The 26,686-nt window shown below is 44.3% G+C and overlaps 2 protein-coding genes across 2 annotated transcripts in view; both read right to left on the bottom strand.

The window, feature by feature from the left end:
- The window catches only part of LOC119400472 (protein argonaute-1), a 379,544-nt gene that overhangs the window by 218,599 nt on the left and 134,259 nt on the right, over positions 1-26,686 (bottom strand). The window lies entirely within an intron of this gene.
- On the bottom strand, positions 7,949-26,279 carry LOC119400468 (probable endonuclease 4). The gene is made up of 8 exons (XM_037667517.2): positions 26,118-26,279; positions 24,792-25,379; positions 21,977-22,137; positions 19,714-19,849; positions 17,018-17,113; positions 15,134-15,265; positions 14,963-15,067; positions 7,949-9,800 (listed from the first exon to the last, which is right to left on the bottom strand). Exons 2-8 carry the CDS (start codon positions 25,363-25,365, stop codon positions 9,622-9,624), a joined length of 1,383 nt encoding a protein of 460 aa, XP_037523445.1. The 5' UTR covers positions 25,366-25,379; positions 26,118-26,279; the 3' UTR covers positions 7,949-9,621.

Below are 26,686 nucleotides of genomic sequence, written 5' to 3'. Positions count from 1 at the left end.
TTACAGTGACCGTGTCTGAAGTTTCGTTGTAAAAGTAGGAGGCTTTGAAAAATGTTCGCTATATGTGGACGCAGCTTCAATGGTTAGCATAGGAAAGTCGTAAGTGCACCCAAATATGGTCGTTATAACTGATAGATCGTTATATGTGGGATCGTTATAAGTGGGTTCGACTGTATTTGCCTTTAGTGTCCCTTTAACAAAGCCATTGCTGCATCCGCATATATGGTGTCTGCAGGTAGCAAGGGGCCACGTGGTAGCAGCGCTAAAGACTCTTCTAGCGTGTGCCATGAAACTTGCACGATTTGCGGAACCGTGGTGACAGAACATGTGGAGCGCTAGTAATTCATGCTCGTGAGCGTACGACATTAACGGGCACCTCTGCAGTTTATTCATGGCACACTGTTCGTCGGCGTTCATGAGGCACAGTTTTCATACACGGTGATTTTCCCCCGCTCTGTCGATTTGGTAATCGGAACGCGCAGCGAGTGTTTCGATACGCATAAGAGGAGTCTCTTCATGCTGGCTGTGGGATACGCGAGCATTAAGGTTTAGCTTTACGACCGGTGTATCGCTCGATGGCAGTTTCGTTGTGCGACTGGCATGCCTCCTCTTGTTTTGCAAGAAATAAAACTGGTCCCTGCACACCCAGCACTAATACATTGCTTATGATGCGTGGTGCCTGAAGCATGGTGTATGGTCGGCGGGCACTTTGCGGGACTCAAATTTGTCCATCTTGTAAAATCGCCCGCCACGGTGGTCTAGTGGTAATGGTGCTTGACTGCGGGCCCTAATGGTATCTGGTTCGAATCGCAGCCATGGTGGCAGAGTTTCGGTGGAGGCAAAATGCTTGAGATCATCAAATTTCCAGATCAAAACCAGATCATCAAAATTTCCGCAGCCTTCCACTACAACGTTCCTCATTATCATAGCGTGGTTTTGGGACGGCAAACCCCAACAGTTGTAGAAATGCCACCCCTTGTGTAGAGCTTCAATTTCAGAGGTGGGTAAATGCATAGCCTCGCTTAGTCTCTGAAACAAAGGTAATGTGGCCTTCATCTTTCGCCCACAGCATCCTTTGTGGATCGCATGGCGAATCTGCCATGTGGACTTTTCCAGGAGGATCGAAAGGTGGGCCAGTTGGTAATTCATTTTCTTCGTTCAGCGAACTGGGAGCGCGGAAAAAACACAAACGACGAAGCGAGGAACCACACAAGACGAGCGCTCACTAACTGATTTATTTTCCACATCTGAAGGACACGTTTACACACAAATTGCGCATGTCAAGAAAGATTATGACGACGGCATGAACAGCATGCGAAGCGTATTATCATGGCACATGTCTAACGGTTATCTAGGTAGCTCAATTCAGTCATGCAGTGACAGGGAAGGATGACTTATACATTGATCCGTATTCCTGGAAATGTGATATGCTTCAGATATTTCGCGCGTAGTTTGATCAGGATGCCGGAACAACACAACTGTATTCTCAAACAGAGGTTGGCACTTGCACGAAAAGCAATGTGACGCTAAATGGGAGTAAGGTGTATTCTTCAACGAGCTTTTGTGTTCTCTGAGACGCACGTTCACACATCGGCCGGTTTGGCCAATGTACACACGTCCACAAGAAAGGGGTATCTTATATACCACTCCGGTGTTGCACTTAACAAACTTGTTTACATGCTTCTGGAGGCATCTTCTACCTTTAGATGCATTCTGTGCCCTCCTGTTCACCATTGAACATATACTGCCCAATTTATTGGGTGCAGAAAAAACAACACGCACGCCAAACCGGTTTCCCACATTTTTTAACCCATGGGCGATTTTATGAATGTAAGGGATTACAGCCGCACGCTTCTTTTTTTCTTCTTCCCTGTCCCCTGCCGTAAACGTGTCCTTCAGATGTGGAAAATAAATCAGTTGTTAGTGAGCGCTCGTCTTGTGTGGTTCCTCGCTTCGTCGTTTGTGTTTTTTCCGCGCTCCCAGTTCGCTGAACGAAGAAAATGTGGACTTTTGGTGCACAGCGAAGCAGCTAAAGGTTGCAAGCGGAATCCTGCTGAAGTGCTTGACCGTGCATGCGCACACGTGACCTTGTCGCCACCGCTGGCAAATCCAGAGACAGCCTTTGCAGGCAGCGTCTGCCCCCAGTTCAGCCGCACAAGCGTCATGCCCAAACTTGAATTTGGGTTCCCTGTAACTAAAGGTGTTCCTAATGTCCAAACCAACAGGCCGACATCGTGACTAGAATATTTTATGGATGGGTTTAGGTGCCGCCATATTGGGCAGTAGCCTTGCCATTTTAAACCTTTAACAACGAAACGAACAGTGCTATGGTACACACATACGCATGAAAGTGGTTGGGTTGGTGCATTTGATGGTTCATGATCTTATTCATGCACATTGTGATATACAAAAAAAAAAGAAAAACGTTGGGCCTGTGCGGATTGCACAGCGCAGTTGCAGCGAAAGCTGGGCTGTGCTGTGTAATACAAATACATTTGCAAGGTATCCACTACAGCAAAGATCATAATTTGTGTGAAGCAGTGAAGCGCCCACTATGCCTTGATTCCTTATTCTGTGGAGAAGTGAGGTGCCCACTACACACCTGTATGGCATTATGTGCACTTCGCTGTGGCTGGTGGCGATGAAAAATTATGGCTGAGCACTTTGTAGTGAGTGGGAAGCTTTACAGCACATACTCATTTATCAATTCGCATTGTGTAATGCCCGGTTATCTTGCTTTTCAGCCACGCTATATTACATATGTTAGCGTGATTCCTTGCCCGACACGACGCCTGTATAGGGTCTTTTTGCAAAGGAGTTTCAAGCATGGGCATTGCTCGTGGTAGAATACTTTATTGCCACGTAGAGGGCGCACGTTCAAATCCCACCCAGTCTTGGATATTTTTTTCTTCAGTTTTTTTCTCATTTTGTGCTGTAGCTGTTACGGACACCAGCGGCGGTGAACCGTGGCACCAGAAATGGCAGTTGTTACCTCGTAACAGCTTTTGCTGTAAAATATTCTTTTAACAGCCATGGTTGTAATGCCCATGTGCGTTACATAAAATAGTCTATAGTGGATCAGTTTCGGCATGTAAATGCAGACATGTAGATTTTTTTTTTTTTTCGGAATATCAGTCACAATAAATATACGCCAGGAGTGCATCTAATGGGCTGTTGTAGCAAAACAAACTATTAATGTGGTGACTGCTAGTTGCAACAGCCACAAAAGCAGGCGTTCTATAGTTTGCATTTCAGCTGGACTGCACTTCATGATAGGTGCCACTCTGCACACTGCTGTGAATGCAACTGCAGTGGTTAGAGTCAGAATGCAAGTTCCTTTGCAATCAGCTGCATGTTTGCTAGTAAGCTTGCACAAAGGTTTAAAAAAAAAGTGATTTTCACACACACTGGGAATTGATGTAAGCTTAAGATGCATTGGGCTAGTTTCTATTGCAGCCCAACTTGGATTCCAACAATGCGGAGTCTGCTCTTGATCTGAGCCAGAGAAAGCATCTCAGTGTGGAATGCACCACAGCTTGCTGAAAGAGGTTATGTGTTGGTGCATCTTTCGTTGCAAATGAATGTGGCACTTGGAAGCCGTGCATGCTGCCATGGTTGGCATTGGTTCTAGAATAGCTGCAGCAGTTGCATGTCTGGTGTTGGTTGTGCTGGTAGCTTTTAAAGTCGGGGAGGGCTCGGGGCGGCCCTGCCCCCCCTTTCCATTTCTGGAGGGGCTGTATGTATGTGTGTATGTACATAGGTCGCCGCCCTCTGAGAGCCCCCCTTCCAATGAAAAGAGACTTTAAGTCCTGGTTGTGCTCCAAGGTTGGAGGTAAGAGCACTTCGGAGTGCAGTGCACTGAAAGAACTGGTCAGATGTGACGCGCAATGCTGGAGCACATGAGAATGACCAGCTGAATGTATCATTCGATAATGTGCACTCTGGTTTATGCTTAAGGAGATAGCCTCAAGCACTTGTTGAATATTCAGTTGCATTATAGTTATAACCGCAGTGATGAACATGGGCAGACTGCCAACTTGTTCGCACAATTGTTTAAAATATTTACGCATATCTTGCTACCACTATCGAAGTGCATAACACTCGTACTAGAATTCTTCAATCATGCAATTTCCAAAGACCTGTTCATTAACTTGGACTTGCTCAAGAACTTATCTGCGGATAGTCTGCGCTTCACATGGAAATTATGGAGAATGCATTGCGTCGCTGCAGTCTTCACTGTCATTACACAAGTTGCCATGGGTAGAATTCGGCAAAGTACTTTCGCGATTGGCCTCGTGATTGGTTCTTTGGTCGCAATGTCATTTGAGAAGTGTAAGCTGCAAAAACAAGCCCTCTGTTCGCATCGTCAAGTGTGTGGTCTTCTGCAATGCAAAGTGCAACAAAAATGCCATTTATTAGTTGTTTTTTTTTTCACTTACTGGTGGCACTACAATAGCAGACCTCAGTGGTTCAGGCCAATGGCATATCCAGATCTTGGTACATAGAGCCCATGGGGTGTTCACAACTCGACGACTGAAGAATTATGACCAGGGATGCAACCGCTGCGTCAATTTGATACAATTCCCATTTTTTGCGCCAAGCTGAGCCAAAACCACGAAATTTGTTAAAATTGCGCCACGCTGCGCCAAAATGCCCGACCAGCTTAAAATTTTCTCGGTTGCGCAAATTTGAGCGAGAAATTGAGGCCGCGTTGGTCATCTGCAGTGTGGGCATAGTCATCCAATACACACGCGCAGACCCTAACCCTAAGCCCATGCGAAAGAAAAGAAAAAAGTCAGTTTCACCAGAAGGACGAAGCAATGATGCGATAGCAAGAAATTGTTATACGAAGTGAGGCTGGCAGCAAACTCTTTTGTATCCGATCTCGCGTTACTCTACAAAACGTTGGGGTAAGAGAATACGGCATTTCTAGGGAAAGATGCTCTTTTTGCACAGTGTATTCGCAATGAGAGCACAGCATGTAGCAGGATATACGAGCCGCCCACTGATGGCTGCAGAGATAGTGTGTGCACCAGCGATCGCGACCACGACTTTAGAATCAAGGTTCAAAAGTTGCTGCTCGAGCTACAGCCCCACCCCCCTCTCGCGTCTGTTCATGCTCGTTCAGGACGGGCGGGGTGTTTCCTCTGTGCTTCGATGGCAGGTTTCCCGAGTGGAGTGGTGTTATCGCATGCGCCCTCCGAGCAACGGAGATGGGCTGGCTCGTTTGATATCTGCTTCAGCCGCGTTTGTCGCACGCACTTGCGCGCTTTTACTCACGGTAGAACATACTATGCACAGGGATATGTTATCAATTTGAACTTTATACGGGAGATGGCTGCAAGAACTCGTCGAGAGTGTCATGTAGTTGCTATTGCAATGGAAAAGGACAGTAGTTCTCAAATTTCCTGATGCTTGTTTTGTCTGCAGAACGCTTTTTAAGCAACTTTTGCCGTTGTACACTGGTGTCCTGCGAAAAAGCATACTGAGATTTAGAAGGGGCTATTAGTACTAGCTGTCAGGGACACCGCACATTTTGTTCCTTACTCATTCGTGCATGCGCCGTGTAATTACCAGTACTAGTATGATCGCTGACGTCTAAAAAATTGGCAATCACTTGAAGCTGCTGTGTATGGCATTTCTGCGGCCTTGAGAGAAAAGCGTATGCCAGTTTGCTTTTTTCGTTACCCCCACTTGCCACTGCTTTACAAATCTCCCAAATTTCCAGGTTGCCAGGATCGCAGTTCCACATTGGCTATCCAGTGCCTGTCGAATTATTTGACAGGTCCTGCAAATGCTAATGTGGACTTAGTCATTGTTCGCACGTTGGGGTGGCTCAACACACTGCTTTTATTGAAATAGCAGTGTTCACGTGCACTCTGCACGAATTAGCTGATGTTGAATGGTTATTACGTATTTTTGTTTTCTAAAAGTGAGCCTTCTTTGTTATACTGCTCCAAATTTGGGATTCCGGGCTAAAGAATTCAGGTTTTTCACAACCTGCTCAGAAAGCAACATTTTGCTGCCCCAAAAATTGCCCCAAATCCTATTTCGGCTGTTGCACCCCTGTATGACTCGTACCATAAGTGCAATACAGTTGTGCAGATTGTGCTTCTCTAGCAGTTCCATGCAATCATCATGGCTATGACATATACAAGCACTCCCGGAAGGTATGCTAATGAGTTCAACGTGCTGAAAAACTGTGCATTTAGTAGCAACAGTGGTGGCAACACTTTGTGATGCATGTGTTCAATGATATACCGATGACCAAAGGTGTTGCAGCAGGAAGCCTGCAGCCTTGGGCCTTCTACAGGCAAAGCATGACACAAGACATAAAAGGAAACTTGTTTTAATTGCTTTGTCACACCTGTTTTTGCAGTTGTACATCTTTCGATGCATTTTGCTTATTTTTTGCCAGTGAATACACAGGGTTGGGCAGGTATCTTGTGCAGTGGTGAAACGGTGCAATTGTATGGCTGGAATGCAAAGTACTAAGATGTTCAAGATGTGAAAAAAAATTGTGGGGGGGGGGGGGGGGTTGGAATAAAAGTGCCTTGTACACGAGATGTGTGTAGTGGCTGTTCCTATGCTTCTTTTTTTTTAAATAATGGGGCAAAGAAGCGCGGCAATCTTTGCTTGCATGCAAGTCAAACCTGGTTGGAAGTTTTTCCTTTTAACGAAATAGCTTCTTTTTCTTTGCAGTTAGTACTGCGCTTTGATTTATCACAAGACACTGCTACTCACATAATGGAGAGAATACTGCATTGAGGTCATTGGTGCTGCTACTACACATATATGGTAGGCACTGGCAAGAGAAAGTGGCTCTGGCCAAACTCAAAAAGGTGCAAATATGCAGTAAAAATCATTGTTTGTTGATTAGCTGATAATTGCCTACATACCATAATGATTGCTGACAAGAGTGCAAATTCCAAACTAAAAACGCTTATTCACCTTTTTTACGCATGCCACTGCAGCACAGTCCGGAATTTGGTGTGCAGAGTGAACAAAAACTTGGAGGACGTTAGGGCTTTGCCTTCAAGAGTAGAACGCAGTAGCGTAATCGGGCCCCGTTCGCACCGCATTCTCAATCGCTAGCCCGGCACCGTGCCGCAAGAAAAGGAACGCCTGTGCGTGCAGCAAGTCTTTAACTATCCTGGAATGCCTATTGCGAGTACAGTTCCAAAGGGCCCGCTGCACCATAATTCTTCCTTTTTGCAAATTCGCAAATACCTACAGTGTGTTCATAAGGCAATAATCACACCTATGCAGCTGCACACTTTGTAAACGTTGTGGCTGATGATGATCGTTAATTATGCTTGTGCGCTTTAAAATTGGTGGGCCTTCAAACCAACCACTTCTGCCACACAATATTACACATGTTAAGGAGACTCCTCGCACTGAATGACATTGGTATAGGGTTTTTATCCGAAACATTTTGAAGCAATGGTGTGGCGCTGTGGTAGAACACCTGCTTGCTAGGTTTAAGAACTGAAACTAGCTTTTTAAAACATATTGCAATTAATTTTTCAGGGCACATTTACGCTTACCAGTATATTTTCTAGCCTTTTGAGGGCATGGCCTTTAATTTTATGCAAGAAAACGACTACTGAAAATTTTTGTGCCGACATTGAGGCCATTCTGGAAAAGTGTTTCAGGACCTCTCAAACATAAGATCACTTTATCAGTAAATGTTATATTTTATATATTTCTGCAATGAAAGCTACCATGGATGTCGGAGGGCACCTGCAGCGGCATTCTTGTCCTAGCGTTATCAAAAATGTTCAGTCGTAATGGCTATGCATGGTGATAATCTTTCATTTTAATGAATAATTGCAGGTACGGTTAAGAAAGGCTTATAAATGACGTCTCACCTCTTCTCCCTCAGTAAATCTTGACTTGAAGCAACATTTCACTGCATTTGTGCTGCTTCCCTAATTATCTTTTTGCATTGATTTAACCTACTAAGTGAACTTAATGTTATATGTAAACAAACTATTTTTATGTGTGATTGCTTGGAGGACAAAGAAATATACCTATAGATCAAGTTGTGTTCATTGGAGGATGACAGTGAAGAGTTTCAGATTAGGGGCTACCACCTTAAAGTGCCTTTGCATGCCTTATCATTAAAATCTGTCTAGACACTTCGCCGCAAAAGTTCGCAAACGGATTCATTTCCAAATTCAGCTGTTCTTCTCGAAGACCAACGCCTCGGCTTCATGCTTTCACAGATGGAGTGCACAGCTTTCGTGCCTTGATGACGCATGACCTTTTGTGCCATTTGCTTTGACACCAATGAAGTTTCTTTCATTTTTTTTTTTTCAAGGTAGACCAAACAATGAGGTTTCACCTCAATGAAATCTAGCAATATAAAATTTTACTGGTGGCATGTCGCAATGTGGGACTAAAAAAGACTGAAGCATGCAAGTAGCATAATCGGGATGGGTGAGAGAGCTGTGTTCCCTTATTGTACACCTTGCAAAGATAATCGAAATGCGAAGTTGTGGTGTTTGGCTCCAGGCAATCTGGAGTGAAACAGAGCCAATCAATTGCTCTACAACGTTGAAAAGTTATAAGCTCTTGGAAGCAGTGTGGTGGTGGTATGCTCAGGTAGTGTGCTGTGTTTTAAAAGCAGCATGCCTGTTCTAGCATCTGATAAAAAATCTGGTCGTACATATGCAGTACTTTCAAAATAATGCTAAAATGATTCTGAGGTTGTGACTATGCAGCGGCCTCTTCCAAAACATAAGACAGACACTCGCTTAGCAAACAAAATGTAGCTTTGCATCACTTGTGAAATACTTCACTGGTGATAAAAACTTACAAATTGTGTAAATTACAGGCTCTTTTTCAAATGACAGCTAAACAAGTCGTATGATGCTATTGGTTGTGTTTCAATTCTGGACAGCATCGTAGACAGTGTTAGACATTGTAGACAGTGTACTTTGACAGAAGACAGCATCGAGTCCCAGTCATCCGAGTAATGGAAAGCATCTGCACGATGTTGTAACGCCACCTCCAGTCGATTAGAGAAAGCTGATTAAAGCCAATAAGACCGCACTGTATTTACCTTTTCCCATGTTCAAACATGCAAACGCATCAATGCAGCTTACTTTAGGCACATAAGAAACAATGGGTACGTCTTCCTGTGAGCAGATGACCTTTCGGAGAGTCTTTGAACCTTCTGCTCAGTCACTAGTGATCTTGTTTGGACAGCAAAGTAGCCTGCATCATTTCTGATTTTGACACCAGCTTCATCAAAATTAGAATGAGGCTTAAGGTTGCCGCTGTCTATTTAGCTATCTACAATGAGCATTGGAACACACATATTGTGATGGCTGTGTCAGTAGCTGCATCGAGACTTTGGAAAAACAACGAGCATTGCTGATGCTAAGTAGGAAAAACAAATTTCAGAAACCTATGCTAGTAGATAAACTGTTAAAAATTGCGCAGTTAACTTGTGTCATAGCAGATGACATAAACGCCTTGCAAGCTTGAGTGGCATTCTCCGTTCAACTATGCCACATCATCACAACCTCAAAGTCATTTCTAAGATGATATTTTAACAACACCAGCACAGTGCAATGGCATGCTCGCTTCAGGTAGACATGAAGGCTGCTGCGCTTATGAGGAACAAAGTCCATTTAGGAGTGCAATTTCAACACCATAGTCAGTCTCTGGAGTTTCAAGAATCATGGGGAGGTGATCGAGTCGAGGGTCATTCATAATTCGCCGAAAACCATCCAGGCCAATCTTGCCACGGCCAATGTTTTCATGCCGGTCCAAGTGGCTGCCGACTACTCCTGAAACCAACAAAGCAATCAACATTCAGAGGCTGTGTTGCGTTTCTATTTCCCAGGAACAGCTCATCCTGATTCATGTTCAGTTAGCTTTGCCTGTGTTGGTCACAGCCAAAGTTTTAAACGAGTCTGCACTATTGTAGGTTACAAGAAGGGGTGTGCGAAGAGTGAATTTTAGAACAGAATCGAATACTATTCGAATAGTTTTAGTAAGGCAACCATTTTTTAAAACAGCTCTAGAATTCTATAACATTTTATTTGCAACAAATATTCACAAACTTTAATGAAGAAACATTATGATTACCTTAGCTGACAAAAATGAATAGAATTACGTAAAGTGATGCAAGCTTGTATGCATCAGCAACTAGAGCATTTGGGATATTTTGTAACTATACGCTGAAATACACCAGTGACTACAGTATTCAAGGCAGCACGTTGTCACCAGAAGCTCACGCAGCTTTTTTGTATGCTCGCTTCTTCCTATTTCCCTATCTCTCCATCCTTTAAAAGGCCAACTCCGGCGATTTTTTTAGGTCAATGGATCTCAATAAAATTCGCTGGATACGTTCCTTTTCACATTCCCGTTATTTATGACAAATTACAAGCTGGAAAGATATGCAGATTCATATTACAAATGAATTTTATTGATTGCCCCGACTCTCCCCACCTTGCTTCCCAGAATTACTGGCAACATTGTGTGCCTGACGTCATTTTTGGCAAAGCAGAAGTGACGGAACCAAGGGGCCACTAGAGCGTCTGCTATCCGCAAGGCAACAATCGTTTGTGTTTGACCAGTGCTTCGTTGGCTGGGCCGTGTGAATTTATGTCCCTTGTGGTAGTGCGTGTCATGGGTGGCAAGTGGTGTTGCGTTATGGGCTGCACACGATTCCCCATTGGCAGTCACAAAACACTCACACCTAACGATTACCCTGCGTCTCTATATTAGAGTGTTTTAGCTAGCAATGCCGGTTTACCGCACGGAAAGTGCGGTAATACCGTACCAGCTAAAGAATGCACATGCGTGAACATTACCGTAGGGAAACAATTTTCTGTAACGTATACAGGGTGCACCGCGACCGGGCTTATCGGTATATGGTGAGCTGCGCGTCGTGCGAAACAACGTAGCCTAATCTAGTATTGTTGGTGCGAAAGGTGGCTCGTACTTGGCTTATATTAAATTCCTTCAGCCCTACCAACACGATGTTGAACGCCGCTATTGCCAAACTTATGCACTCTTCCCATAGCAATATTAAGAAGCTTTAGTTAGCCCGCAAACTTCTCAGCTATAGTACTTTACCCGATCGCGGCCCCGCAAACTTGAGCCGCCTGGACAGGTGGCGCCATCCGGCGGTGGAATGCGCAACCAGGCAAGCAACGAACTAAATAGGTGTGTTCCACTTCATCAAAGAGTGATGAAATGGCGATTTTCGTTGGCCTCCAAATGCGTCGGAATTGCAGCTGTCATTTTCCGACAGCTCCGAGGAGCTTGTGCACAAGGCACGGTCAGTCACACACAAGATACATTTCCGATGGAGTGACCTTTCCCCTGAGCGTCTGCTCTTCGCAGCTTTTATACTACGCGCTGGCGGGACCGGCATGCCTTGCATGATTTCCCGTTTTTACCGACTTATACGTCACGCCAAGACAGTATGCTCGGTTGGGTTTCGGTTTCGGTGTTGCGCTTTTTTGCTTATTTAAAATTATTCTCCGATTTGCCGAGTATTTCTGCTATCGGGCCCGTGACAGGAGCGTTTCAGGAACATAAAAGCACCATTACTTTGACATGGCCAAAAAATCACCGGAGTTGGCCTTTAACCCCCTTCCCCCAGTGTAGGATAGCAAACCAAACTGTGTTTTCCCGTCGGTGCTGATTACTCGAAAAACACTATTTCGAATTTACACTATTCAATTCGTTGTTGGAAATTTTCAAATATTCGCACACCCCTAGCTACAACCTAAGATTCGATACAAGGTCTGCCTCCAGAACTGCGGCACGCCTGCCATTCATCGGTGCAAGAGAGTTGTATTAGGTGGTTTCCGTTGCAAACGTAAGTACTTTTTCAGTGCTAATGGAAACACTGCGCACATTAGTATTTAAAAGTTCTTTCTCCCTACTTAAAATGTTACGTTGCTGAGCAGTGATGTTGGAATGTTTGCTGAAATTTGCAGGTAAGTTCCAAGTTTTCGACCGAAAACCAGCGACACGAACATGTGTGTGTGTGTGTGTGTGTGGAAAAAACATCTACCTGAAATAAGTGAAAGGTTCTTGACGTCATCGAAATGAGCAAATGTAATGGTTTGGGACATCGATGGATGTGGGTGGAGATTGCATTCATTCTAAAGTTGTAGATGACTGAACGAAATGCTAGGAAGGAAGGGGAATTGTCTGAGGCGCTCTTTTTCTGTATTATACACAACTAATGAAACCGACAGAGTCATTAGTTGTGTATAATGAAATGCTGTCATAGACCTAATGGCATTGTGGCTAGTTTACCGTCCTTGTGGCAATGTATGGGCGAGGGTCTTGAACATTGCAAAAATGAAAGGAAACATCTATAGTTGCGTACAGCTTTAGAAAGCAGCGGCATTTCCACCTCAAAGGTGGATACGCACAAGCTGGCACTCTAGGCTGACGTCAGGAGCCGGATAAATAGAGACCGTGTCGGAGAAACATAGCCAAGAACATGAGCGGGACTCTTTCTTCAGTTGCGGAAGCAATCGGCTGGTGTGCTTCGGGCATCTGAGTGAGGCCTGTTTTGCAGTGTATCCGACTAGAGACTCTTTCGAGCTTCAGTGCTTGTGTTAGCAACCATTTCATCTTTGAGTGGTCTGGTTTTTTTTCGCGCTTCTAAGATATAAAATTAACTGCACCAATTAGCCCAGCTTTCTGCTTTAACGGCTGGCATGGGATTTTGAGAATCCCCTGGACTGCGAAAATGAACGTATACTTGCCTCAAGAGATTGAACTAATTCAAAGCAAAGGTAACGAAACTAAAACTTTCCTATTTCGGGTATATCACGAGGACTGCTAGTTCTATGGAGCAAAAAGTAATGTTATAAGAAGTGGAAGCTAATAGAAAACAAGGTCGCCCATACACTAAATGGCTCTTCGGGCCACATAAGCACTTAGGCAAGCATAAAAGACTTGTACTAAATACAGTAAAACCTCATTATAACTATCCGCATCACACATGAGAATGGCTTTGATATAGACGTATATTCATGAAACTAAGAATGGCAACACAATTTCTCGTTTACTTTGTTGTAACTGAGAATTTGTTACATCAGTAATCTTTATATCGAGGTCCTGTCTGTAGGTCTAAATGGTGTGCATGCACACCTGGTGTTGCCGATGGTGGTCAGAGACTCATTCATAGGCGTGGCCAAGGGGCAAGGGTCGGGTATTCACCCCAACACCCAATATTTTTAGTTTAAATGCATACGAAAGAGAAAATCTTTTTTTCTCATATTAGTAAATTACTCTTTCACAATTCCAGAAATCACCGCGTTTGCAGCAACAAGACACTTGGTAGGCGAGACAACATGCAAAAATAGGATTTGGGTGACGACACGACCTTAATTTTCCCGCACCAAACTCCGGGGCGTCACAGATTGACGCCGTCTACTATGTCCTACGTAGTTCCCAATTGGTTAAGTACATTGGCCTTTGAGAGGGCCATAGACTTAACATAACAAGCTTCAGGAAATTTCGCTGAGCCAATGACTCCAAAATACAACAAATAGACTTCAAAATTTGTGACATCACGCGTGATTTCGGTGCAAAATTTAAAAACAAAACTGCGACCCTGATTTTTTCCTGTATTAGGCACAGTTCATGGTGAAATTAATGTCACTAGAATTCTCAGAGTACACTTTATCAAACTAAACAAATTCATTGTTTCACTTTAGTATCCTTTTAAATGCACACTGATACCTGCATGTGGATGTCAGCATGATGTCAGAGATTTCAAAGTGTTTTTTCGTATATTGGCAACATTGGAGATACAAGATTTTCTGAAATTTGGCAGGTTAGGTCTCTGGCCCCCCGAGAGGACCGTGTAATTGATTTTTACCAATTAGGAACTATGCAGGCCCTAGTAGGCACCGTCAAAATCTATGATGTCAGATCGAGTTAGTGTGGAAACTTCAAAGTTGTGCTGCCACCTGCATTTTTCTTTTGGCACATTTTCTTGCCTTGCTGAGCATCTTCTCACGACAAGAGTTGTGCTTTTGGAAAGGGTGATTTACTGATACGAGAAAGATCGTTTTCCTCTTCAGTGTGCCTTTCATGGCTTCCTGACAAGACAAACCCGACGATAAGACAGGTGCCCTGGAAGTACCCTGCAACCACAGCACCCTCTAGTTGTACGTGCTTGTAGCAGGTTGACATGTCTTTTTGTCAAATAGTGTCACACAAGCACTTTTGATCCGAATCGGATTTCTTGAGTGTGCTCAACAGTTGTCAACGGTCCTAACTAATGTGGATCGAGTTTGGCACATACATCAGTGAAATTGCAATCTGGCAGCCAGATCACGATGTGCAGATCATGATCGCCTTGTTCCAGATAGGGACTGGTCATGATTAAACGTGACAGTGTAGCAGCACCTGATACAGATCAAGCCTAATCCAGATTGGCTTTGATCGCGATCAAAAGTGCCTGTGTGACCATGAGTGTCAACAGGATTTCGTCTTGGGGGCGGTGCAAACCCATGTCACATTACAGCTGGGGGAGGGGCAGAGTGCTGGTGTGGCTTGGGTGGGGGCAAATACCCCTTTTGCAACCCCCTGCCGACGCCCATGCATGTGACACCAGTATAAGAAAAAGCAGGATCAGGCTAGTTGGTAATCCATGATATTACTTCAGCATGAGAATCATTCGGAAGAGAGACAGTGAAGCCAACTGCGTTTGTTGCCGTGCTGTGTCGTCCTCATCTTGTGCTCCATTGTGTTCACGCTGATTTTTACAAACATGCCTTTGTTTCTCTCGTTGAAAAGTTTTTCACACCTGAATGTAATATCTTTTTATCTAGGCCCTTTAAGATGATTTTGCTTGAGTAAACTTCAGTAGTGGGGCCATTGATATTGCAAACTCCTACTAGGCAGAGTAGCCCACACACTACTTCATGTTGTGAAAGCATAGCAGGCACATAAAGACGAGACTTACCTTTTGAGTCATTCAAGTGAAGTGCTTTCAGGTACGACAATCCAATAATGGATTCAAAGTCATTCATCATCTTCTCGAAGCCTTCTTGGGTTGCCAAGTCATAACCTAGAATTTCAGATAAAGATAATTGGACGGTCACAAAATGCAATGTAGCACTATGGTAACCCTAACCTGCTGCAAAGGCATGGCATGTGTCCAGGCAGACGCCGATCCTCGATTTGTCTTTAACCCTGTCTATGATTCCACGCAGCTCGTGGAAGTCGCCGCCAATTGTGTTGCCCTGTTTGCACATGTTTTCAATGACTGAAATAAGGAATACACACGGCATATCAGAACTGCACGAGGAATGTACAAGATGAAGAGAGCTTAACTAAATGAAAACAAGCAACATTGCAACAGGTTCATTCGTTTTTTACGAGTCTAACAGAGGGAGAGAGATGAAGGGAGGCTGACCAGAACAAATATGCATTTGCTACCCTACACTGGGGGGGAGGGGGCTGCATTAGAGAGATAAGGAAAGTGATACAGACTGAATGTATTGTAATAGCTGCGGTTTAACAGAACTGAGCACACACACGCAGCAGCGTGCTAGATTGCATGATACAATGGCTGATGCGGCCTCACAGCAGTTTGCCAAAACTGAACCCGAGGTAAACTGCACTTATGCGAGGTGTGAGTGGGCACAATGATCCATGTCGAAGGTGGCAGTATACAAGTGAAAGAGAAATCATTTATTTAACTAAAGAAAACTAAACAGATATCCTGCTCCTGTACAGAAAGAAACAGTCAATCAGCTCACACGCCCAAATCAAATGGCATGGTAGAGACACACAGAAAAATCAGAAGACTGGACGAAGCGCTGCTATCCTACCTTCCGCACAACGCAATTCCAAGTTCCACAGATGTACGTTGGCAAATTTACACGCACTGTATTAGACATAACTAATGTGCAGGCGGAGGGTGACATTTTGCTACTAAATAGAATTACCGTTTGCTTTGTCCCCAGTATGTGAGGATAGCTCTGGAAAAGTGGTTGGCAGAATACCAATCCACTTTTTGCACTTTTGAGGGGCAGACATTGCAAAACTACTAGATCATCTTAGCATTTTTCCTAAGACTTTGGCAGCTTTCTGCTTCAACCAAAAAACTTCCACAGGAACTACACGTAAAGTTAATCTACGGAACTGTGCAAACTTCGTAGTTTCATGTTTAAGTACTGCCCTCTAATTTTAAGTACAGCGGTAGGGTAATAGTCTGCCACTTGCCCTGGGAAATTAAAAAAAAAAATGTATGTAAATGCTTCACATATGTAATTCCCACTGTGAAAGTTTTTTGGAGCACGATATCGAGAGAAGGAAAAGAATTATGTCCCAAATAATTCACAACCGTGAACCGAAAACTTCCCCTAGTTTTCCCTATGACTACTGCAAAAATTTTAACTTGTAGTCCAGGCTGTGTGGTGAATTTGCAAGATTTAGTAACATCTGGTGACTCCTATGCCCTAACAACTTTTGCAGTTTGGCTGTATGTGTACTACAAAATGCTCTTTGAGCCTTGAACGTTAGAACCTCTTCTAACTAGGTAACTATACTTGATGCATAAGTGGCTTCAGGAAGAGGCTGCTATTGCGAAGTAAGTGATGCATTAAAATCTCTTTTTCCATGCAAGCTGGAAAATTGCTGTTGAAGTTCCAAGGATCTAATCTAACGTGAACTAAGAACCTAATCTAATGTGAACGTGGAACCCTGTTTCACTGAAGAGTTGAAAAGCATATTCTTCCATGGTGCTACAGAAAAATCTCATTATAACACAAAACTGATATAACAAATTTTTATATACAAGTCATTTTCTTGCCAGATTAGACTGTTGTAACGAGGTTTTACTGTAGTAAGCTAGAAATAAATCATTCACAGATAACTAGCTGTGAGCTCCAATTGAGGCATTGCTGTAACCACTAGTAGACAGCATAGCTTGGGTATTGATTCCTCGAACAAATCAACAGTGGGAAAAGCAAAATCACATTTGTCCTTCTGCGCAACACTTGCGGTGCCTCACCTGATATGACATATGTTGTCTCCTTATGCGCTTGGTTGATACTCTCCGCAATTAGATCCATGCACGCGTCACGACTGATCACACCGCATGTCGAACCTGCAGAATCAAACCATCTTGTTCGGTCAAAGTTGCTAACATAACGTCACTATTTTCACTACCAAAACTAAATAACAGCTACTCGTGCGAGCTGGTTAGTACCATGCCCAGATCCGAAGGGTGAGATGTCAAATGCCTTGAACCCCCTCCTGAAGACACATGCTCACAGTGTACTGCATGTAACAACTTGTACAGAATGTTCACTGGGACGTGAATACATTTCTTCTCGTTATTTATTGTAAGCATCTGTGCAGCTATCATCATAAATCACCATCTCGCAGTAAGCACCTCATCGCCTCTGGAAAAAGCCTGGTTAGTGTGTTGTATCCAGGGCTTAAAGTCAGGAGGGGCCCGGGGGGGCCTGGCCCCTCCGCCATTTTTTAAGGAGGGACTCACACCCCCCCTCCCCCCTCGGCAGTCCAACAGTGGCACTGCGGCACCCATTTGACAAATGCTGGAGTTGAATTTTTTGGCAGTAGTGCTTTGTACAGGGAAATCATACTCTGCAATTTTCTGAATAATGATTTAATCGCGGTTATTTGGTTGATGGGGTGTCAGCAAAACAGAAGAAAACAGGTATCATCGTACTGCTGAATGCAATTCACCGAGACACTGAACACCACGGGCAATGCCTCTTGAAACTACGGGTCACCACCCTGTTCGACTGAGCTTCTTGGCACAGCATACGATGCACCTGAGCGTGAAGCTACTGGCTCGCGAATCAGTAATGGTTCACCTTGGTCTGTTTAGTTTACCACTCAATTTTCATTCTTTTAGTTGAGCATTACAAGTCTGCTGTAATGCCAAAAACACATGTATTTTGCCTACTTTTTTTTGGCAAGTGGTAATGAAAATAAGATATAGCATTGTCATGCCTGAGGTTCTGTATCCAGTGAGTCAACTCATAGTTATTTACTTTGAGCTCACATATCTTTAAGCCTTTACAATCCGAGTTATTTTTGAAAAATCGTTCCCAATATAACCTCATTTAATGCTTGATTGGATTGACACGTTGAATAAATGCCCGAAATACATTCGGAGTAATATATGTATTTGTATAGCATTCATAAGCATTTGTTCAGTTTTAGAGACAGTTGGCTTCACTGCACTGTGATCATCGCAAACACCTCTCTTAAAGGGGTACTGACACAAAATTTCGTGGGCGAGATAGCCTGTGTGCTCGATTCCCGTGAACATACGCATGTCATCTATAAGATATCAGTAGCGAATATGGCTTGGAAGGTATTTTATATGAATTTTGAAGTTTGCGTGCGCGATTGAGCGCTATACGCCATACCTCGCAGCACTGACACCCTCGAAAGTGACTCGACGGTGACCCCCCTACTTGCCTCACGTCACCACGCTGCATCCGATACAACAAGTCATGATGACATCATAGCCACCATTGCTCTCTTGCCGCGTTTGCGCCAGCAGATTACTTCTCGGCGGCTGTTTGTGAGTTCATGGCTACGGCGCACGCGTTGATATTTTTGTGTGTTGCGACACTGCGTTCCCGTTTCCTGTTCGAAACGACTTCTTCATGCGGACCGTACGGAAGTGCGTCACAGTTCTCTGTGTTGACGTGATCAAGCGTTGCACAGGCTAGGTGGTGATAGTTGCATCCGGTGGCTTGTCGTTTTTGGAGCTCTCTCAAACTGAAACTGAGACAGGGTCGGTAATGGGGAGCCTGTAATTACGTATTTGTCACACGCTGCAGCAAACAATGTGCCGTGTTATGACTAACAGGCCCCTAGCAACACATCGCAGCAAAAAAGAAAAAAAAGAAAAAAAAAGAAAAAAAAAGAGAGGCCGAAATTTTTGTGTCAGTACTCCTTTAATGCTTAATCTATAGCATCTATATATATATATATATACACACGGTGGAATCCGCTTTGTGAGCACCTCCTCTCCAATGAAGGGAGACTTTAAGCCGTGGTTATAGCTAAGCAGGGTAAAAGCGTATGAAATGGGTTAAACAGAAGGTGAGTGCTAAATTATTTTCTATGTGCAAAAAAATGTACAGAGGGGGACACTGGTCAACACTACTGTGGTACAAAACATAAGAAAATTTTGTTGACTGCTGCCACAACGTAGTCCATGACATCCATTTTCATGAGACTATATCAGCCAAAATGGCCAGTGCTTCAACAACCACCTCAGGGGACATCGCAACAAGTGTTTCAGAGTAAGCAGTCATGTTGAAGCATAGTGTAGCTCAGTGTGGTTGCGAGGCATTTCTTAGTCAGTGTGAGGTACCAGGCCAAGCCGGAACCAGTCTGCACATGGAATACATGAAGAATTTTGCATTAACAGGAAGTACCGGTAACAAGCACACGAGTGCACCACTGGTGTTGCCACACTGCCAAAAAGAAAAAAAATCTTACTTGTTTTAGTGTATGACTTGCACTGACTTTTTTTTCATCCGCATTTTCCACGATTGTTTCACCTCCCCTTTTGTGCGCCTTTACATTGCCTTATGCATAATTAAATTTGATTGACAGCTAGCGCTTCATCACTTGCCTTCCATTTCTCCCATTCATATGGTTTTACTCTGTTTAGCTATAACAAAAGTGTCGCTTATGTAGCTGCAATTAACAAACCTGGATGGAAGTTGTAGTAAACAAGACCCAGCATCTCGCAGCGCTTCAGTTCGTCGACCAAAGCTGCCCGGCTTTTTTCCAGAACAACGGGATCGGGGGAGCCACAGTTCAACAGGTATGACCCGTGCGGCAGAATCTGTTTCGAATTGAAGCAGAAATGAGAAGTTTTCATGACAAACATAATAATATTCATCGGGGTTTTATGTCCCAAAACCACGATATGATTATGAGGGACGCTCCAGAAATTTTAACCATCTGGTGTTCTTTAGCAAGCACCTAAATCTAAGTAGACGGGCCTCAAGCACTTCGTCTACGTTGAAATGCGACCGCCACAGCCGGGATTCAATCCTGCAACCTCCGGGCCTGCAGTCGAGCACAAATTGGGCATGGCTAGGCTCGCTGCCTTGAAGAAAAATAGCTTTACTACCTCTGCAATGAGAACGTCACAGTTAATCATTTCATGTTCATTATTATTGGCAACCTTACAAGTTCATTTTGAAGAAATGGTATACAAATGAAATACAAGAGTACAGATTCTTGTATCTTCTTTAGTGTCTTTGTTGTGCCTTTTTTCAAAATTTGTCCATTCCAACTCACTTTATTTGCACTTGCCTTGTATGACTTCTGTTATGTGATCATGATGCCTTGCTAACTTTTTTCATGTTCCTCTTTACGGTTTGCATTTTCTTTTTAAGTGAAAAAAAAAAACAAAAAAAACGTGAACCTAGGTGTCTCCAGAACCAGGTATGACAAAGTATGCAGGCATGCTTCAAGATGGCTTTTGGTTTCAGGAAATGTCTGGGCAACTCTCCTATAGCCTACAGAATTGTTGCGCCAGTTTTTTTAACTTACTGGGCAGGTTTCAGCACCGGAAGCCTTACCAATGTTGCATTGAACCACTATCGTTTTAATACATAGTACTGCCAACTACCCTTGCACACGTTCCAGGCGGTTATAAATATGTAGAACATGTCGTGGAAGGGCAGACATATTTAGCAAGCAGGGGCGTAGCCAGAAATTTTTTTTGGGGGGGGGGTTCAACCATACTTTATGTGTGTTCGTGCGTGCGTTTGTATGTGCGCGTGTATATATACGCAAGCAAAACTGAAAAATTTCGGGGGGGGGGGGGGGGGTGGTTGAACCCCCCCAACCCCCCCCTTGGCTACGCCCCTGTTAGCAAGTAATCTGACAATGTTTGCAGTCCTGTGCTGCAATTCTGACCACCGGATGATAAATAAAATTGATAAGTAGGCAATTTTCTGCATGATATTAAGAAAAAATTGGCGAAGCTTGCATTAAGCCACGCAAAAGCCTGAAACAGTGAAACTGGAGGATTCTGTAGACTAACCTGGTTGCTTCTAGGTTGTTTTTAGGCCTTATCTAGGTGATGCAGGTTCTAGGTTGCTTCAAGGTTGTTGCTAGGCTTTATCTAGGTGATGCTAGGTTGTTTCTACGTTGATTCTCAGCAGAGAGAGGTTCGAGTTAAACCACGGACAGTCACAGACACGACACCCCGGTTGTCCAAACTCCAGAAACAAAACCTCGTGCTGAAACTAAGCATTCATACTTCCCATAGATCTATGGGCATGTCGTCGTTGCTATAGGCCTTCCATCGCTTCGGGGTCTTCTCACAGCCGCCGTTGCCTTTCCCGTTCCATAGTATTCTGTCGTTGTATGTACTCGGGGTCTTCGGCTTGCCGCCGTCGCTTCGCAGCTATTTGTTGGGCTAAGTGCTGCCTTCTTCATTTTTAGTGGACCAGTGGTGAGTAGTAGGAATTACCCAATTTCTGTGACACATACCCGTTTATGATGATAAGCTTTCTGGATCAACTCACAAGGAACGATTAGCTAAAGAGCTTCGCTGTTAAAAAAGATAATGACCTGGGTGCATCACGCGATGCGTAGCACATTCAGTATATCAGGTCAGTAAGACTGACAGAATGGGTATTAAAGGATGGAAGGAGCAACAGAGGAGAGTAAAAAGTTATGTTGAGTGATGAAATTTGAAAATTTGTAGACCTAAAGTGGAATTGGCTCACACAAGACAGAGTAAATTAGAGGTCATTTCACTAGGGCTTCAAGCTGCAGTGGACATAAACATGGGCTAACCATGATGATCCTTCCTACATCGTCGGGGATATATCCCAAACGAACGACAAAACTTTAATACCTTCCCTCACTCACTCTGCAAGATGCGGCTGCAAATGTCCGCAGAGTGGTCACGTCTCACTCGTCATTCACGAGAATAAGAATGTGAACTTGCCTGGTGCGGCGCAAAGTTGTGCTCACGGCATGCGTCACGAAACCGGTTAGCCGCTTCCTGGGTTAGGGGTTTGGCAGCCCACTGGCGCTGTGAACGCAGGAAAAGGCCAAACGACTTGGCTCCCATTGCCACAGCTCTGCTTACTGCAAGCTCTAGTCCACCTGGAACAATAATTTTACACATGAAAATGAAGTATTAAAAGTGACCATGAAACGTATTTCGTTTTCTTTAGTTAGGTAAACAGTTTTTCTTTAGTTAGTAAAGTAAGGAGTTAGGGACCCTGTTAGGAAGTGGCAGTGCAAAGACAAAAGGACAAAAAAACACAGTGGGCACCATGGGCGCTGATTGATGGCTGGTCTTTACTGCCACCACCTGTGCATATATATGTGCCACTGTCATGCAGTCGTGAAAAAACGCAATCATGTCAACAAGGCTGGTTCAACCAGTGCAACAAATGATAAAAACAATCTTTAAAAGACTTATCTTTAATCTTTAAATCTTTAAAAGAAACTAATCAGGCCAGACATGACCAAAACAAACCAATCTTGCATGAAAATGATCCACAAGACGTGTTAGATAGAAATTAAAAATCAAATAAGGCCTCCTGGATATACAATCTCAGCATCAGACAGAGAAATGGATGGCCTGCTATAATGCATTTGTCACCTGCTTTATGAATGGGAAAGGACTCAGCAATCTCACCCTCTGTCTTGTCTTGTTTCACGGTACGCAAAAACTGTGTACCATGAAAATCAATAGATAAAGACCAGTTTTTAATGAGCATCGATGGTGTCTGCTGTGTTTTTTTGTCCTTGTGTCCTCACGCTGCCGCTTCCTAAAAAGTCCGATAATGAACCAACTAGCCCAAACCGTAAGCAGTTAGACTACAACTAGAGCAAACTGCGCCATAATTTAAATGAAGCACCTTGTATCAGGGGAGCTACAGCCACTAAATGTTACCCTCCTCCTAAGTTGCGTTTTTCCTCAACTTCTTCACCGAGCCTGTGAAGAAATCCTCCGCTGGCCTGCGGCACACTGTGGAGGCCACAGTTTATGTTTGTCTGATTGACCTCTGCACCACCGGGTGCTGCAACAAACCCAGCTGCTCATGTGTTCTCTTCTGGTAGAAATGCTAAAAATAGTCAACCATATCAGCCACATGAGTGACGTCCCAAAACAATACCCAATCAGGGGCGGCTAAATAATCAGATGTGGCAGCATGCTGTGATCTGCAACGACGCATGTGTTTAAAGCCTCACAGTAAGCAGGGTGCTTAAATCAGTCTGTTAATAATCCAAAAGACCTATGCCAACAGCTCAATGGTTCCAACAGACAATTAAGCCAGGAATGTATAGAGGACATCATTTGTTGCTTCTTTAACTGTAGTGTAACAACTTTTCACCTAAATTGAAAGGCATTAAAAGTGGACAAAAAATAACCCTTTCCATCAGTGGGATCCAAACCCACAACCTTTGAATTACACCTAGCTAAGATGCTCTACCAATTGAGCTACAACGGAGGGCACTCCCTTGTCCATTTTGTAGGGTATTTATGTGCACTCAATCCATACAATCCATGGGAGTGTCAGCTAGCACCACCTGTAGCCAAGGCAGCGAGTGTGGAACACTTGTTTTGCCAAGAAGCGTCATGTGGCACATGATCTTAGCACGAGGTGGCAGCTGACCAATAAACTCTCGCATGCTACCTGAGGCATCAAGTATGCCAAGACGAAGCCCTTGCTATAAAAGTACGAATGAAGAGGAATTGTTCGAGGGGCTCGTTTCTTTGTCACTCAGATGAGCCCCTCGAAAGAAGTGAGCCCTTCGAACAATTACCCTTCTTTCGTATGGCTAAATGGTCGTGTGAAATATTGTCAAAACCATTACAAGGTCCCTTAAGGCACAGTTCTGTGCTAATGCGGGATTATGTGCAATGTAAGGATTGTAGTTCAACCAGTGTATACATTTTGGTCAGCTGGTACACAGTCAGAAAGTGAGAAAAGTGCAGAATGCTGTGGACTGAAGCAAAAAAAGAACGGGCCACATGAGCGACAATTCATACCAAAGGGTAAATGCAAGCCCTTGAGCCCTATGTACCATGATGCATACACAAAATTGGCAAAAGCTGCTCTCAATGCTGCCAACATATACAGTGATAAAATTAGACACGTATTGCTTAAAATGATGAGGTAATCAATTAAGGTATTGGCTGGTCAAAAGTGAGGATAACTTACATGCGTATTGTGTCTGCACTCTTTCATGCAGGCGCATCAGTTCTCCACATTTTCCACACCACGTCATACCATTTAAGAAGTGAGTTGATGCCGTATGTAAGGTTCAAAGCTAGTTCCTCTGTCATCATCATCAGTCTATTTCATGTCTACTGCAGGATGAAGGCTTATGCCACTGACCTGCAATCAGCTGTGTTGCACAAGCCGATTCCACTTTGAGCCAGCAAACATCACAATTTCACCACACTACCTAATTCTCAGCCATCCTCAGCAGTGCTTTCTCTCTGTCACTCCTATGGTACAGCTGTTTTCTACCCTATGCATCACATGGCCAGCCAAGCTCTATATTTTCCTCTTAATATCAACAAGGTATCGACCACCCCTGTTTAATCTCTGATCCACACTGCTGTATTCAACGCTGTGTCTAGCTTGACTGCGTTCAGATTATTGTATCTGGCTTCTGCCATGCAAAGTAATGAGTAACACATTGTGACTGGCAAGCGCTATGAACAAACTACAAAAAGAAAGAAAAAGTACAGCACTAGTTCTGCAAGATTGTGGTCTGTGTTCTAGACAAGAACTTACCACTCACGGACATGTGGGCCCCAACAAACTTAGAGTTCTTTGCAGTTCCTTTTTTCAACAGCTTAGCCGGCGATATGGTGCCGTTCGTTTTCTTCTTAGGTAAGTCTGCAGCACCATCAGCCTCAACAGGTGAAGATGAACGCTTCACTGTGACTGGTGGACAAGGCAGTGTACTTGAAAGGGTTGGCAACTTCCTCGAGGCAGTAGCTGTTGTGCCAGAAGCTTTGTCCACATTCTTTGCCTCCTGATTTAGAGTAACATCACTGGCAAATCCATTGCTCGACAACTTGTTGATGTTGTCAGATGTCTCCCGCTTCAAAGCAATGCCTTCCTTCAGTGGCTTTAAGTTCTTGCCAACGGAAGTCTGTGGCTTGCGTGTTCTTGTCACAACTGCTTTCTTAAACCCCTTTTGTTTAGCTAATGCAGCCTTTGCCTTAGTGTTGTCATGTGGTGACTTCTTGTGACCGTTCTGAGAAGATGACCTCTTTGTCGACTTTTTGCTGGAGGTTGCTTTTGGTGGTGATGCTGTGGCTGTAGCTTTCTTGCTGGAGGACCTTGTCTTCCGTGGAGCCATTTATATAATGAAACCTGTAGCAAAAAGAAACAACACAAACCATATAGAAAAGCTGACTACATCACCTTGGGCAACGTATAGCTTTCTGACAGACTAGACACTGGAAGCCAAGTGATAATTAGGACTCTTCTAAAGGGTACATGGTGCCAGACGGCGCTACATAAGCCGGAAAGTTTTTGGAGACTTGTATGTCCTACGCGTCCACAACGCAAATGGTGCACGTTCCGATTGTGAAAGCGCACATCAGCGATCGGCTTTCGCATCTTTTTAACCAGCACGCTCCAATGACTTCACGTAGCTGGAGCCAGCTTAAACTTGACCATAACGGCATTAGAAGACAAGCGTGAGGTATTGGTCATGAGCACGTCCCTCATCAAAAAGCGTCAGAATACGCGACAAAAAAAAAATAATAAATGAAGTGCGCCACTGCCCAGTAGCGCGCATGGTAGAAGTGTACCAGGTACCACGGACCGCTGTGACGGAGCGAGAGAGAGCGAAAAAAAAAAAAAAAAAGGTTGTCGCCAAGCGAGGTGGCGCTCACGCACGCCGCTGGTTCGTCGGGCGGAAAACCTCAAATGTCCTCCGCTGACGCCGGCACCGAAACATCGGCTGCTCGGCGCAACGACGGCGTGACCTTGCGCCTTTTCGAACGCCCAAAATAAACAAGCCGCCCCGGCCGGCAGCCCGCGAAACGAGAAGGAAAAGGCGAAAAGCTGCGGTCGGGACACGCCGCGACGATAAGGTGTCCATACCAGCAGGGGCAGCAGCGGCTACAGTGTAATCAGTCCGTTCCTCTAGTTCCTCCGAGTACCCGCGGTTGGCCTAAGATGCGCATGCAGTTGAGACCTGCGGCCTTCGGCCCCTCTCCGTGCGCTTTCGCACAGCACCAAACGAGCGAGCAAGCCACGGAGTGTTTCATTCATCGAAACGAAACCGGATGGCGCCACTTCCCCGTCCACTCTATTAGTCCACTCCTTTCGCTTTGGCGCACCGCTTATGCTGCACGTGTGCACTTTTCCATTCCCTCCGCTTTTTTTCCTCGTATCTAACCTTTTTCTCCCCCAGTCACGGCCTGCTCCCTAATCCTGTTATCTTGCGCACAATTATTTCTCAGGACAAAAGGTTTCTCAGCGACAAATTTTTCTTGATAAGAAATGGTGTACCGCGAGGTTTCATTTTTCGCGCTTTGCGCTTCAACACTTTTGAAAATGATCCTTCTAGTGCTGTTTCCGCATTCCAGTGTGCAGACCACTACCATCTCCCCCCCCCCCCCTTTCCTGTGTCAAGCAAGTTTGAATCGCAGTTCCTGTCATGGTCACAA

The sequence above is a fragment of the Rhipicephalus sanguineus genome, chromosome 7 (genome assembly GCF_013339695.2).
Source record: "Rhipicephalus sanguineus isolate Rsan-2018 chromosome 7, BIME_Rsan_1.4, whole genome shotgun sequence".
Classification (NCBI taxonomy): Eukaryota; Metazoa; Arthropoda; class Arachnida; order Ixodida; family Ixodidae; genus Rhipicephalus; species Rhipicephalus sanguineus.
This window is presented reverse-complemented; position numbering and strand designations above follow the sequence as displayed.

Coding starts and splice junctions, on each gene's coding strand:
- LOC119400468 (XM_037667517.2), bottom strand. CDS start 25,365: ATGGCTCCACGGAAGACAAGGTCCTCCAGCAAGAAAGCTACAGCCACA. Junction 22,138..24,791: donor GGCCCACATGTCCGTGAGTG/GTAAGTTCTTGT, acceptor TTATTGTTCCAG/GTGGACTAGAGCTTGCAGTA. Junction 9,801..14,962: donor TCACTTGAATGACTCAAAAG/GTAAGTCTCGTC, acceptor TGTTGGTTTCAG/GAGTAGTCGGCAGCCACTTG.